Source organism: Schistocerca piceifrons, chromosome 5 (genome assembly GCF_021461385.2).
Source record: "Schistocerca piceifrons isolate TAMUIC-IGC-003096 chromosome 5, iqSchPice1.1, whole genome shotgun sequence".
NCBI classification, from domain to species: Eukaryota; Metazoa; Arthropoda; class Insecta; order Orthoptera; family Acrididae; genus Schistocerca; species Schistocerca piceifrons.
Window position 1 is genome coordinate 271,522,223 of NC_060142.1, and position 12,886 is coordinate 271,535,108.

At 39.7% G+C, this 12,886-nt stretch overlaps 1 protein-coding gene across 1 annotated transcript in view; it reads right to left on the minus strand.

The window, feature by feature from the left end:
• LOC124797892 (peptide chain release factor 1-like, mitochondrial) overlaps nt 1-12,886 on the minus strand; it is a 76,020-nt gene that overhangs the window by 49,437 nt on the left and 13,697 nt on the right. The window contains exons 3-4 of the mRNA XM_047261004.1: nt 9,677-9,863; nt 338-501 (exon numbers count right to left, since the gene is read on the minus strand). Coding sequence (XP_047116960.1) covers nt 338-501; nt 9,677-9,863 — 351 coding nt within the window. The remainder of the gene's footprint in view (nt 1-337; nt 502-9,676; nt 9,864-12,886) is intronic.

A 12,886-nucleotide genomic window follows, 5' to 3' on the forward strand; every position in this document is an offset into this window, starting at 1 on the left:
CCACCAGAGGGACACAATGACTAAGGAAAAGAGGTGGGGCAAAATGTTGGTTGACCCCCCCCCCCCCCCATAATACATTTCAGTGATGTGATCCCTAGCCTCCCCCCCCCCCCCCCCCTTTTCTTGAGCAAACATATAAAGTGACATCACTCTGCCCAGAACTTCAGTTGACCTTTTGGAAAATAAAATGTAAGTACATAAAGTAATTCTATTTTGTTCCTAATTTATTCTGAATTCAAAAGGCACTAGACAAAGATATTTATTAGTGAGCAATCCTTTTGTAACATGAAATACATACAAGGAGATGGAGCTAAATCGTCAACAGGAACAAACATACCTCTGATGGCTGAGGCATTACTGCAACTGCTACTGTGCTTGTGTGTATACGCCCTGCCTTCTCAGTGGCCGGAATACGCTGAACGCGATGTACACCGGCCTCGTGGCGTAAGAGAGAATATGCACCTGCACCCTGGACAAGGAGACTCGCATGTCGCACTCCACCTACACAGTCAATGGAATGCAGTGTTTTGTACAGACAGAACCTAATATATAAAACTGAACATGTGGAAGTTACTACTTTGACTATCTTCAAATCTGGAAGTTCACCACAGAACACTTTCCTTGTAAAATCAGCACAAACAACCAACTGCTTAAAATCTATCGTTTATGGGGGTCTAGTTCAGTTCAGTACACCAAATTTGCTGATTTCTAATGCAGATTATTTCCTTACTCTGTACAATCAGATCACTACAGCAGAACTAACTTGCAACTATTCCACTAACCTGGCATATGAGCAACTTAAAAACCTCAAACATAGGAAATACTTTGAAAACTCTACAGTAGCACTTTTCTGATGGCAAAATAATGTCCATCTCACTGAAACAATTAACCAGCATTTTTTCTTGGGCTACGGTTTTCTTAAATCATATACAGAAATGAAAACATCTTCCCAAATGTCTCAGGACAGCATGATTACAGCTATATTAGCTGTATGTTATGAATTATATATTTGTTACAATACATTTTAATGTTTAGTTCAATATATCATTGTTTGAGTTTGTCATGATCAGGCCTGAATTGAAACCCAAAGACAGTTTATACAATTTCAAAATATAATACAACATGGATGGATAAAAAATCTACTCGCCAAGTGGCAGCAGGAAACAACTTTTCAATAACTTTCCCCATTTCATAACCTGACCAGACCTTTTCCTTCATACCTCTTCATTTTCCTTCAACCCTTCTGCCAGTAGAAGGAGCCACAGGTTCTGAAAGCTTGCACATTTCCAAATCTTTTACATGTTTTTTCTTGTCACCACTTGGTGAGTAGGCTTTTTATCTATCCATACTATATTGCAGTTTATATAAAAATACAACTTACTTAATTAATCAATATGAACAACAATACTACAGAATCAAAAGTCTAAACTGTTTTGTGGGCAGGGATTTTGAGGTAGCAAGGCAAGGTTGGAGGACAGATAGTGAAGTACAACGAAAGACTTGTTACTGTTAACACTAATTACCAGTTAGTGGTAACTGTATAGCATCCCCTATTGTTTGTGTGAAACTTATCAGTTGCTATTTTAATATTACAAAGAGACAGAAAGGCTGCCCAGTACTTTCCTATGGGAGGTGAAACTCCCAATAAAGCTAATAGAAACAGTTAAAAAAATTTATTAATATTTCACACTTTCAGAACTACATGTGCCATCAATGGGGATGAAAAGAGATCAACCGGGAAGACTGGAAAAAGGGGAGACGGGCAAACTTTTTCTATTTTAAGATTTTGTTTTTATTATATTTTCTGATGCTAATACCACACTGCTGTGCAACACCGCATCGTATCACTGTGCAACTGATCAGAGTTTAAGGAATTACATTGTACACATCTGCATCTATAGCACACACTGCAAACCACTGTTAATTGCAAGACTGAGGAAACTTGCCATTATATCATGTATAAGGCTTTCTTCTCATTCCATTCACTTATGGCAAAACACAACACACAGGGAAAAAATTGAAGTTCATTGTTGTTTTGCTGATTCACATAACTAAATGTGTCAGATTTTAAATCAAATCTGCTGTTTAATGACTGCAGTAACTGAGGTTTCAGCAGCCTGAGAAACAACCAGGAGAAGCTTTTGAGGTATATGTATTTTTCTACGAAGACTTATCTATTTTAATTTACAATTTTAAAAGAATTGTTTGTCCTTTATAATTTAATAGCTGTCTGTTGGTCTGGTCTAGCGGTGGACAGATTAATCAATTATTAAGTTTCAACACTCATACAGTTACCTGTAAATGTACAGGTATTACCAGAAAAATGAACTGAAGATGTCACTAGGGTGGCAGACACTCCAATAGCCTTACAAGTGGAATATAGTCACACACTACTTGTCCCTAGGTGCTATTAAATGAAGTCCCTGTTCAGAAAAAGAACAGAAACAGGATGTGTGTGAAATGAATGTTGGCAGCAGCAGAATCATTCTGCAGCCATCTGCAAATGCCTACACTCTGTATTTTCACAATAGTGTTTTGCAGACAGATCCTCATCCTACCTCCAAGGATTCCCATTTGAGTTCACTAAACAGCTCTACAGTACTCGCATGCTGACTGAACCTACTGGTAACAAATGTAGTAACCAGCCTCTGACATGCTACAATGTCTTTCTTTATTCCGAACTGGAGAGGATCCCAAGCACTCAAGCAGTACTCAAGAATGGGTTGCACTAGTGTTCCATGTATGGTCTCCTTTACAAATGATCCACACTTCCCTAAATTTTCCTAATAAACCAAAGTCGTCCATTTGCCTTTCCTACTGCCATCCTTATGTGTTCTTTCCATTTCATATCACTTTGCAATGTTATGCCTAGATATTTAATCAACGAGACTGTGTCAAGCAACAAACTGCTAATGCTGTATTCAAACATTCTGGGATTGCTGTTTTAACTCATCTGCATTACCTTACATTTTTCTACATTTAGAGCAACCTGCCATTCATCATACCAAACAGAAATGTTGTCTAAGTCACCTTGTATCATCCTACAGTCACTCCATGATGGCACCTCCCCATACACCATAGTATCATCAGCAAACAGCCGCAGATTGCTGCTAACACTGTCTGTCTGGTCGTTCATGTAGCTTCCTCAGCTGCCTCTGTCAATTGGTCATGAGCTGTTGCAATCTCAAAATTAAAGTGGTCGCTTAGTTTGAATTCAAGCTGAAAGATTTCATTTCAGTTTTCTAGCCCCTCAAAGTGTGTCCCGTCAAGTAGTAATCACATACTATTCTGATGTGATATGTGGCTGTTGCACAGTCATCCAATGTTAACTAATGTCACAATAGTGATGGCAGACTGGCATCATGACGTGACAGTTAATATTTTCTGCTAGTGACACAAAGGTCACGGGTTCTATTCCTGGCAATCACCTCACATTTTCTCTGGTGGAAATATATGGAGCAAGATTCATGCAAGGGCAAATAAGAAGCCATTCAAATATAAAGAAAAATTGATGCTCAAGTTGCTGAAGCGGCATCACATCAAAAGACTTACAGCAGGCTGAGTGAGACACATTTTATTTGTTAGCAGCAGAAGCATCAGCTGTTATAGTTTTCAGCTTCGTAAGTGAGCTGCTTGGTGAGTACAACAAAGGACCTTATTCTTTGTAAGCTTCCAGTCCAGTCCGAAGTTTTGCAGCTATAGTCATACTGGAGAAGTGGACACGAAAATAAGCTCTTATCATTTACTTACATACACAATAAACATTCGTCTAAATAAACTACGGGTCACTTTAATTGTGATGCTTCACTTTTTTTGTGTAAAAATCAAATGTTTTCAAGTTTCTGTCTTTTACACATGATGACTCATTTACTATGGCACCTTTTGAAATCAAATTCCATGGGTGGAATAGTTTTTCTTATGAGTTTCTTTGTTAGTCAGGAAGTCTAGCTCTGTGCAATGAAAAGTTGTGAAATATTTTGCAGTGATGGTATTTCCTTCAACTGTTAATAATATCACAGAAATTGCTGCTTAACAACATATCTACCTATAATCATCAATGAAACATTTTTCGTATGCACTTTGCTTCTTCTGCCTTGGAGCAAAAAACTAAACCCTGTTCTGCTTGACATTGTGTCCTCCTTCTATAAATTGCACACCAACTTACTCCTCTTTAAAATTTTGCATGCACACTCTGTTAGCAGTGCCATTCCCTTCTTCTTATCATCATCATTAATGACGTTAACAGTACGCCACTGCAGCTGCTCAAGAAGACATATTCTGTAATCAATTTCTGTTCTTTCACTTAAAGGTAACAACATGTGCTACTTTGAATCATCATTATTACTATTATTACTTTTTATCATCATCATCATTCATTCATCCATTCTTGTTATTATTTTCATGTCTAGGACAGTACAATTATGTACAGATTTACACCTACAATATGTAAATTATTGATTTTGAGGTCCAAAATTCAGCAGTCTTGACTGCTGGGAAATTTGCTGAAACCAGGTCCTTCAGCATGCAGGCTTCAGGCGACTTCGGGCTGAACAAGAGGTGTTCACTATCTTGAAGATCTTCACATTTGCAGGTTGCATCTCCAGTAATGTGGACCCACTACTTCAAGTTTTGTTTGCACTGCATCACTCCAATTCACAGTCTGTTCAAAGCCTTCCATGTCTGATAGAATAGTTGGAAACCAGCACGATCTCTTTCTTTAGGTTTTGGTTATTACTTCAAGTTGCCTTGTTTTACCATCGATCGGTGAGCAGAAGGTGATGATGTAAAGGCTTAAGTTGTCTGAACAAAGCTCTTTCTCAGCTTCAGCCTAGAACATGATGCTTTGCTTCCAAACAATGAGCTGCCTCGTGTCATTCTCCTGTTTCTTCTTCTCAACCTCTATCACTGTTCTTCGTCTCATATCCATGGGTGCTATGTCTATAAGATCGTCAATTGGATTTTGTCAACTGGAGTTGGTCATACACAATCAGTTATAACATGACCTGTCTTATTAAGAGCGGTGTCAACTTGCCTAGAGTGTGTGAAGGTCTGCCAGACTGGTGCAGCATATTCTGCCACAGAGAAACATAGAGAAAGAGCAGACATATGTATAACATTTAGTTGAGCTCCCCACGTGTTGTTAGTGAGCTTGCATATAATATTATTTCTGTTGCAAGCTTTGAACTTCATGTTCTCACAATGGTCTTTGAAAGTAAGTGTGTGGTTAAGCTTTACTATGAGGTATGTAGGGGTGTCACAGTGTTGTTGTTGCTTTCCCTTCTGATTTACTTCGAGTTTTTTCCTGAGGTGTCTATTCTCAAGTCAAATGCACAGACTTGTGTTTTGGATGTGTTAGCTTTAGGTGGTTATTGCCACAGTATTCTTCCAGATCTTCAAGGACTGTTGTCAGTTTCATTTCTACCACCCTGAACGTTCTTCCTTGGGCTGCAACCACTATGTTATTGTATGAAAGATCTTGTGGTTGTTCCGACAGGTTGGTCATTGGTGTACAGGCAGTACAGCAGCTGTGCCAACACAATCCTTGGGGAAGACTGTTCTGGATTCTCCATCAACTTTTATTTTTGCTCAGGGTGACAAAGAATTGTTGTTTTGTCATAGGGTTTAGATGAACTGTGTTACTCTGTAATCCTTGGTGATTGTACAAATTTTTCTTGTGAGTTTGTTATAATTTCATGTGTCATATACCGCTGTTAGGTCCATGAGTGACATGCCTGTCTGCCCTCTCTAGTATTCGTTTGAGAGTTAGGGTGAGGACCTGGCCATAACATGATTTTTCTGGGTAGAATCCTGCCTGTTTTTTTAGCAAGAGTCTGACTTACATATTCAGATATGTGGTTCAGAATCATTCTTGCCAATAATTTGTGTAGATGACACAGAACCGAGACTCGTTGAAAACTCTTGGGGTCTCTCAGATCTTTCCCAGGTTTCAATACGGCTACCGCTTGAGCTTTACAGCAGATTTTGGGTATCTATAACTTGAAGACACAGTTGTTAATTAGTGGGTTTTAAACCCACTGTTTAGTACCTGGTCCGAATCTCTTTATTTGTTCAATTTGTAGGTCATCTAGTCCTGGAGCTTTGTTATTCTTCATGTAGCATATGGTGTCCTCTACAGCATGCAGCAGAACTGACTAAGCAGTTTCTATCGATTACTGCCGGGGCTGTGGTGGGGGTAGGCAGCTGCACGTGGTCTGCCTCTGTTCACTCGTTGACCCTATTTCAGTAGCCAACACAGTCCGCACCAGTACACATCGTGGTATTGCCGTTCACGCTTACTACGAAAACGACAGATCTGTGATCGCTACACAACGAGCTTTTCGGCAACAGTTCAACATTCCACACAACAATGCCATTCCTAATGCAAACACAATTCGGTCCTGGGTTTGGCAGTTGGAGGAGACTGGTAGCAAACTAAGAATACATACACATGGCCGATGCAGATCCATCAGAATGCAGCGGGTGAGAACAGCAGTTCAACAATTGCCGCAACGTTCTGCTCGACGACAAGCTGTTGCATTGGGGATTTCAGACCACAGTTTGAGAAGGATTCTGCAATGCAGTTTGAAGTTACATCCTTTCAAAATAACGATTGCTCAAGAATTACGCCCAGCAGACTATGCCAACCGTCAAAACCTGTGCGAGCAAATGCTTGTTCAGATCCATCCGAATGCAGTGACGAGGCACATCTTCATCTTAGTGGGCTTAGTGGGTGCGTGAATATGCAAAACTTTCCCTACTGGCCTGATAGTAGCCCCTAAATTATTCATGAAAGACCGCAACTTTCTCCTAAAGTGACAGCGTGGTGTGCCGTATCACAATTTTGTGTGGTAGGCCCTTACTTTTTTGAGGAAGGAGTGACCGTGTCAGTGAATTCCACACATTATGTTTCAATGTTGCAAAATTTTCTACAACCCAGAATGGATGAGATTGTTGAAGAACATGGACTGGGGGACACGTGGTTCCAACAGGATGGAGCTATTGCTCACACAGCTCGAATTTCACTTTATGTTTTGAGACGAATGTTCCCAGGACGCCTCTTCTCTTTGAGGGGTGATGTCGAGTGGCCTGCGCTGTCACCAGATTTGAGCATTTGTGACTACTTTCTTTGGGGATATCTGAAGGAAAAGGTTTTCAAAAGCCATCCTCACACACTAGCAGAGTTAAAAGAGCAGATTATTGACGAAGTGAATGCCATACCCCGCAATATGTGTGCGAGAGCTGCTCGAAACTTCAGGGATCGTCTACAACAATATACGGATGCTAACGGCCATCGTCTTGAGGACATTATTTTCAAAATGAAATGAATGTAAAATGGTATATTGTACTAATTTAGAAAATAAAAACAGTTTTTCTCTATACATCCAGATTTACTTTTTATTGCTCCTTAAAACTGCTCAGTCGGTTCTGCCGCACCCTGTATTTCTGTTAAAGTGAAAGGGCAAGCAATAAAGCCATTTCCTTCAGCATATTGTTGTAGCTTTGTCCTCTCAGATCGCTTTTTGGTTTGGCCATTTAGTAGCAGATGATGAGCTATTTGACCAGGGGTTGCATTAGATGTATCAACAGAAATTCTAGTGTGCTCATCACTAAGGTTTTTCAAGAGATTCCACACTTTATGACTGCTATGTTTCCTGTCTAACTGTGTTACCAGGTTACACCACTTTTCTCTTGTAGTGGCAGATATGGCAGAATCAGCTGTTCACCTGTTTGAATTGTTTCTTCAGAGAATGGGTCTTCATTGAATAGTTTCTCATATTTCTCTAGCAGTGCTTTTGAGACTCTGTCAAGTCCTGGCATATAGGTAGTTCTACAGTTCCTAGGGATATGTTTCCATCAGATGGTTTTCACTAAGCTGACAAAGTGACCATACTTTTCTGGGACAGGTTTGACATTTCCCACTTCCCTATCCAATCTTCTGTGAAATTAGTCCACTGTGCCCTCTTAAAATTAAATCATCTTTTGAATGGGATTTTCTTTGGCACCACAGCTGCTTCCACAATACAGATGTCAGGTGAATGCTGAGAGCATGGGACTGGTTCCACAATTTCTTTTTTCAACTGGTGTGCCGTGTATTCACTCACAAAGATGATATCAAGGTTATATCCTGAGTGCCACATTCCACTGTTGAAAGAGTGTGGTTTCTTCAGGTCATGTAAGAGCTTCAGCTCCATGCTTTTGGTCCAGTCTTCAAGAGCTTCTCCATTTTTGTCCGTTTCCCTGTAGGCCCACGAAAAGTTGTGGCAACTGAAATCACACATGACTAGTTTCACTGGTTTGCTGCGGAAATTATTTGATTCCTTGAAACTGAGGTCTGTATTTGGTGAATTATACACTGATGTCACTGTGCGTGACTGAACAACAGTCAGGATTCCTGTGTTTTCTTTTGCCATTAGGTCTGTGGATAGGATAAGAAGGTCCAGTTTGGCAAATATTGCATTTCCATACTGAGCATCTGCTTCTTCAACAATCAGTTTGATGCTTTTTACATTTGGCCTCCAATCATAGGGGCCTCTATGTATCTCTTGTATCATACGAAAGTCACAGTTTGTGTGTTTGCAGACGTCTGATAGCAGAGCTTCTGTCTTATATGATATCCCCTCAATATTAATGGAGATTACCATCAGAGTCTCATTATTGCTGTTGTTATGGTGGTGAAAGGTTCTGCCACTAGGATAACTCATAGCAATGCCACAGTACACCCGATTGTCTGTGATGGCATTTTATCATCAGAGAGATCTTCAGGGAGGCACCTTTCCTGTACTTTAAACTGAGAAAAGACCATGACTGCATTAGTTTATGCTATGTTTGGATCCATGGTTTGCTTTCCCATGTTATACATTGTTGGTTTGTACTGTAAATGTGTGTGTGTGTGTGTGTGTGTGTGTGTGTGTGTGTGTGTGTGTGTGTGTGTGTCTAAGTTCACAGTAAATCATTACACTTTGACAAGAGCTACGTGCAGTGGCCATGCGGTTTGAGGCGCCATGTCACGGACTGCATACCCCCTCCCACTGGAGGTTCGAGTCCTCCCTTGGGCATGGGTGTATGTGTTGTTCTTAGCATAAGTTGTGTGTAAATCTAGGGACCGATGACCTCATTAGTTTGATCCTTTAGGAATTCACACACACACACACACACACACACACACACACACACACATTTTGACATCACAGCCTTCATTTGCAGCAAGCAAGCTTGTGAGATGGACACGAGCCACACCAGGATCAAATCCACGAGGCAGATGAATGACTGTTGCCCCATCAACCAGCCTGAATGTGATTTTTAGGCAGTGTTCCACGCTTGTGTACGCGAATGCCAGGCTGATCCCCAATAAAGAGCTCACAAAATTCTATGTACAAACTGTTAAAATATGATGACAGACAGAACAAAATTCACAGACAGATGGTGCATGTGACTTCTCTCTCAGGTTAATCAACAACTGCGGTGACAGGAGAGGTATCTGGCCACAAAGTTGCTATCTTGTCCAAAACCCCCTTACTCCTCCCCCAATGGCCCTCCTACTTTGAGAGCTAAAATAAGCAGTACTGTATGACATCACAGTCACTGTAGTTATCACTAGTGTCAGTGGTTGGCTAAGTTGAATCATAGTCTTTAGTATACCCCAGAACATCTCTTTAAAGTGCATCACTGTACTCACCTCCCTCGCTGGTGTCAAGTGCTGCTAAGTCTGTTTGCCATTTCTGGAAAGCGGCAAAAGCTTGGTACATGTCAAATAATTCTCGTGCAAACAGCATGGCTTCTTGACCACCAACACCTGGCATAACTTCCAGAACTACACCACTACAACTGTCATCTGGATGAGCAGGCATCAGTATTTCCAGTAACTGCAACAGCAACTTCAGTTAAAACTTATTCAGACTTTTACAGTGCACAAAACTATACGTTTAGTCAAAAACTAAATTTTTTGCGCAATGTAAACTGAAATAACTTCATGTATGGTTATTGGTACAGTGTAGTAAACATACTACAAGAAAATGTTTTACAAATTTATTGTAATATTTGTCTATGCAGAAATTTACTGCGACTCTTCAGTTTCTTCTGGTGTAATTGCCCAAAGACTATGACAAAATAATCAATGGGTGTATGGCTGGAATTCAGTGACCAGTGGGCACAATATTTTGGCAAACAGCCATGTTGACATTACTGGATGCACTAATGAAAGTACCGAGTGGGGTGGCGTAGTGGTTAGCACACTGGACTCGCATTCGGGAGGACGACAGTTCAATCCCACGTCCGGCTATCCTGATGTAGGTTTTCCGTGATTTCCCTAAATCGCTGCAGGCAAATGCCGGGATGGTTCCTTTCAAAGGGCACGGCCGACTTCCTTCCCTAATCCGATGAGACCAATGACCTCGCTGTCTGGTCTCCTCCCCCAAAACAACTCAACTCAACTAATGAAAGTATTGCCTCCCTGCACATTGAGAATCATGTGGCTATAACACTTGTCCTATTTCATAAATGGTTCCAGATACTGAAATGAAGTATTTTTCAAAAGAGAGCATGCAAAGCAGCATGTATGTTTAACGAAAAATACTCAACAATTTTTTTATCTACTGAGATGCGTAAACACACCAATGGTGCTTAAATTCTCGAAGCGTAGAGTATGAGGGATTTCCAAGCAGTAGTAGACATGTGCGCAATTTCATCTCAAATCATACAAGTGAAGAGTGAATGTGTTACATCGCTATTTCAACGTTTGCTGAAAAAAAATATATGATGAAGTTCCACTTGATACCTCTCCATAACTACAATATTTTCAGTTTCTGGTGATCTGTTAAAATGCCACAGACCTCCCTAAATGAGAATATTTGTGAAAATGTTGGAAGGAATGGGAAAATTCAAAATAGTTTGTTCTCAGTACTATAAGACATGATTAACACACACATACACATTAGCCTTTTGTGTGTGTGTGTGTGTGTGTGTGTGTGTGTGTGTGGGGATATAAAGTACAAAAAATTGTAACTTCTGGTGAATTTCAAAATTATGTTTTGAACATATAAATAGTAATAGGATGTTAACTATCTTGAGTAATGATAAAGTGGAAAGCTGCTGTCAGCTATAATGCATGAAATTCTTAAACTGTCAAAATTTTTGTACATATAGATGAAACACACTGAAATTTTTGATCATTTAGAAATTTTTTCCTCCAAAATTCCCATCATAAATGTTCAAAAAATTTCGTGGTATGTTAGTTGATCATTATACTTAGGGAATGTACAATCAGGGTGGGTAGTACTTGTCTGTACAAAATGTGAGATATTTTTTAGGTAAATCTAGCTCTACTCCCAAGGTCAAAAAGATCATGGACACTTAATATTTAAACTGATTGCTGATTTTAAGTAAATATCATGCAAAACTGGTATTTCTGAATCAAAATAATTACTTCACAACATTATAAACCAGTGGAAAAACAATTCATAATGTTGTCTGAAAGCATTTTTTACCAAAAATGAGATATATAGAATATTTATAACCATTTTTCTATTTATGATATTATTCATAAATTATTATTGTCTTCTCTCATGCTTTTAATCATGACTTTCCATGACTTAAAATTGCCTACAATGTAACAGTCAACACTGTAATGTTGAAAAGATTAGTGTTTTTAATCTATTTCTGATTGAACTTGTATAGCCGAGCTGAATTTGCCCACAGACGAGGACTATCCAACAAGAGCAGTACTCGGGAAATGGGAACTACACAGTGATCTTTTGATGATGGCAATTTGAAAGCATTAGCAGGACCACAAGGTGTCATAAAGGAAACCGTTATATCTTGCAGCTCATGAGAGACACTTATTATATGTCCCACCCACCACTGACTGTCATACACACAAGAAATGAAGTGGTGCACTACAAAGTCTTCTAATGTATACTGTGGTCTCTGTATTTCACACATAGTAACAGGCTGCATTTCATGGAGAACTGTTATTGCAATGTATGTGCCACTCCAGGATGCAATCCAGCAGCGACTTGATTGAATTCCTACCAGAGGCTTCATAGCAGACCACTCTTCTCTCTTTTTTAAATGGAATTCTCTTAATGCAATTTTATTTCAAATTAAGAGTTTCATGTTTGTTACTAATGTTGATATGGTGTGTACAAATCCAGTAGCATCTCTTATAGCATCAACATTTCATGCTGGAGATTAAATCTTGTTGCAAGATGTTTACAGAGACCTCCTACCCCATCACACGCACCTTTTCCATGGCCTTTTGCTGAAAATATCCACTTTTTGCCTTAATTTCTGTACTACAGTGTTGACCAAGCTCACAAAGTTGAAAGTGGTTTTTAAAATAAGATGATGCACCGTCAATCACACACAGTTTTAGGAAATATATGGCCTCCAGATGCTATGTCATCAATTATCATGCTAACAGTGTAACATGCACGTGCACTGCCAAGAATGAGATCATCAATGACAGTAGCAAAACTGTGTGGTGTTCCAAGAAAGAGAGCAACACCCGTTCTGTGTGCCAGAATTGAGATGTGGCTGATTTTACTTCTGCTATGGCCTGTCTCTGAATCCTCCGGATATGATGGTGAGCTATTCCTTTCATGACTTGATGCCTAACCTCTGTAACAAACTTCCCTGCCTCTACTGTCTTCTTCATCAACTCTCCTCCATCCAAGAATGCATAGGTTACATCATTGTCAGTATTCTGAAGGGGTAATGCATCAACAATCATCACTTCAGCACCACAACACATTGCACACTCCTGCAATCAACATTTATCTTGCAGTTCCTGACATATACAAAAAAGCATCACATCCATCTCTGCGTACTTCTTTCCTGTGACACTGCTTATAGTGAAGTTCCAAATTAGTGCAGTAAATAAATGTGTATA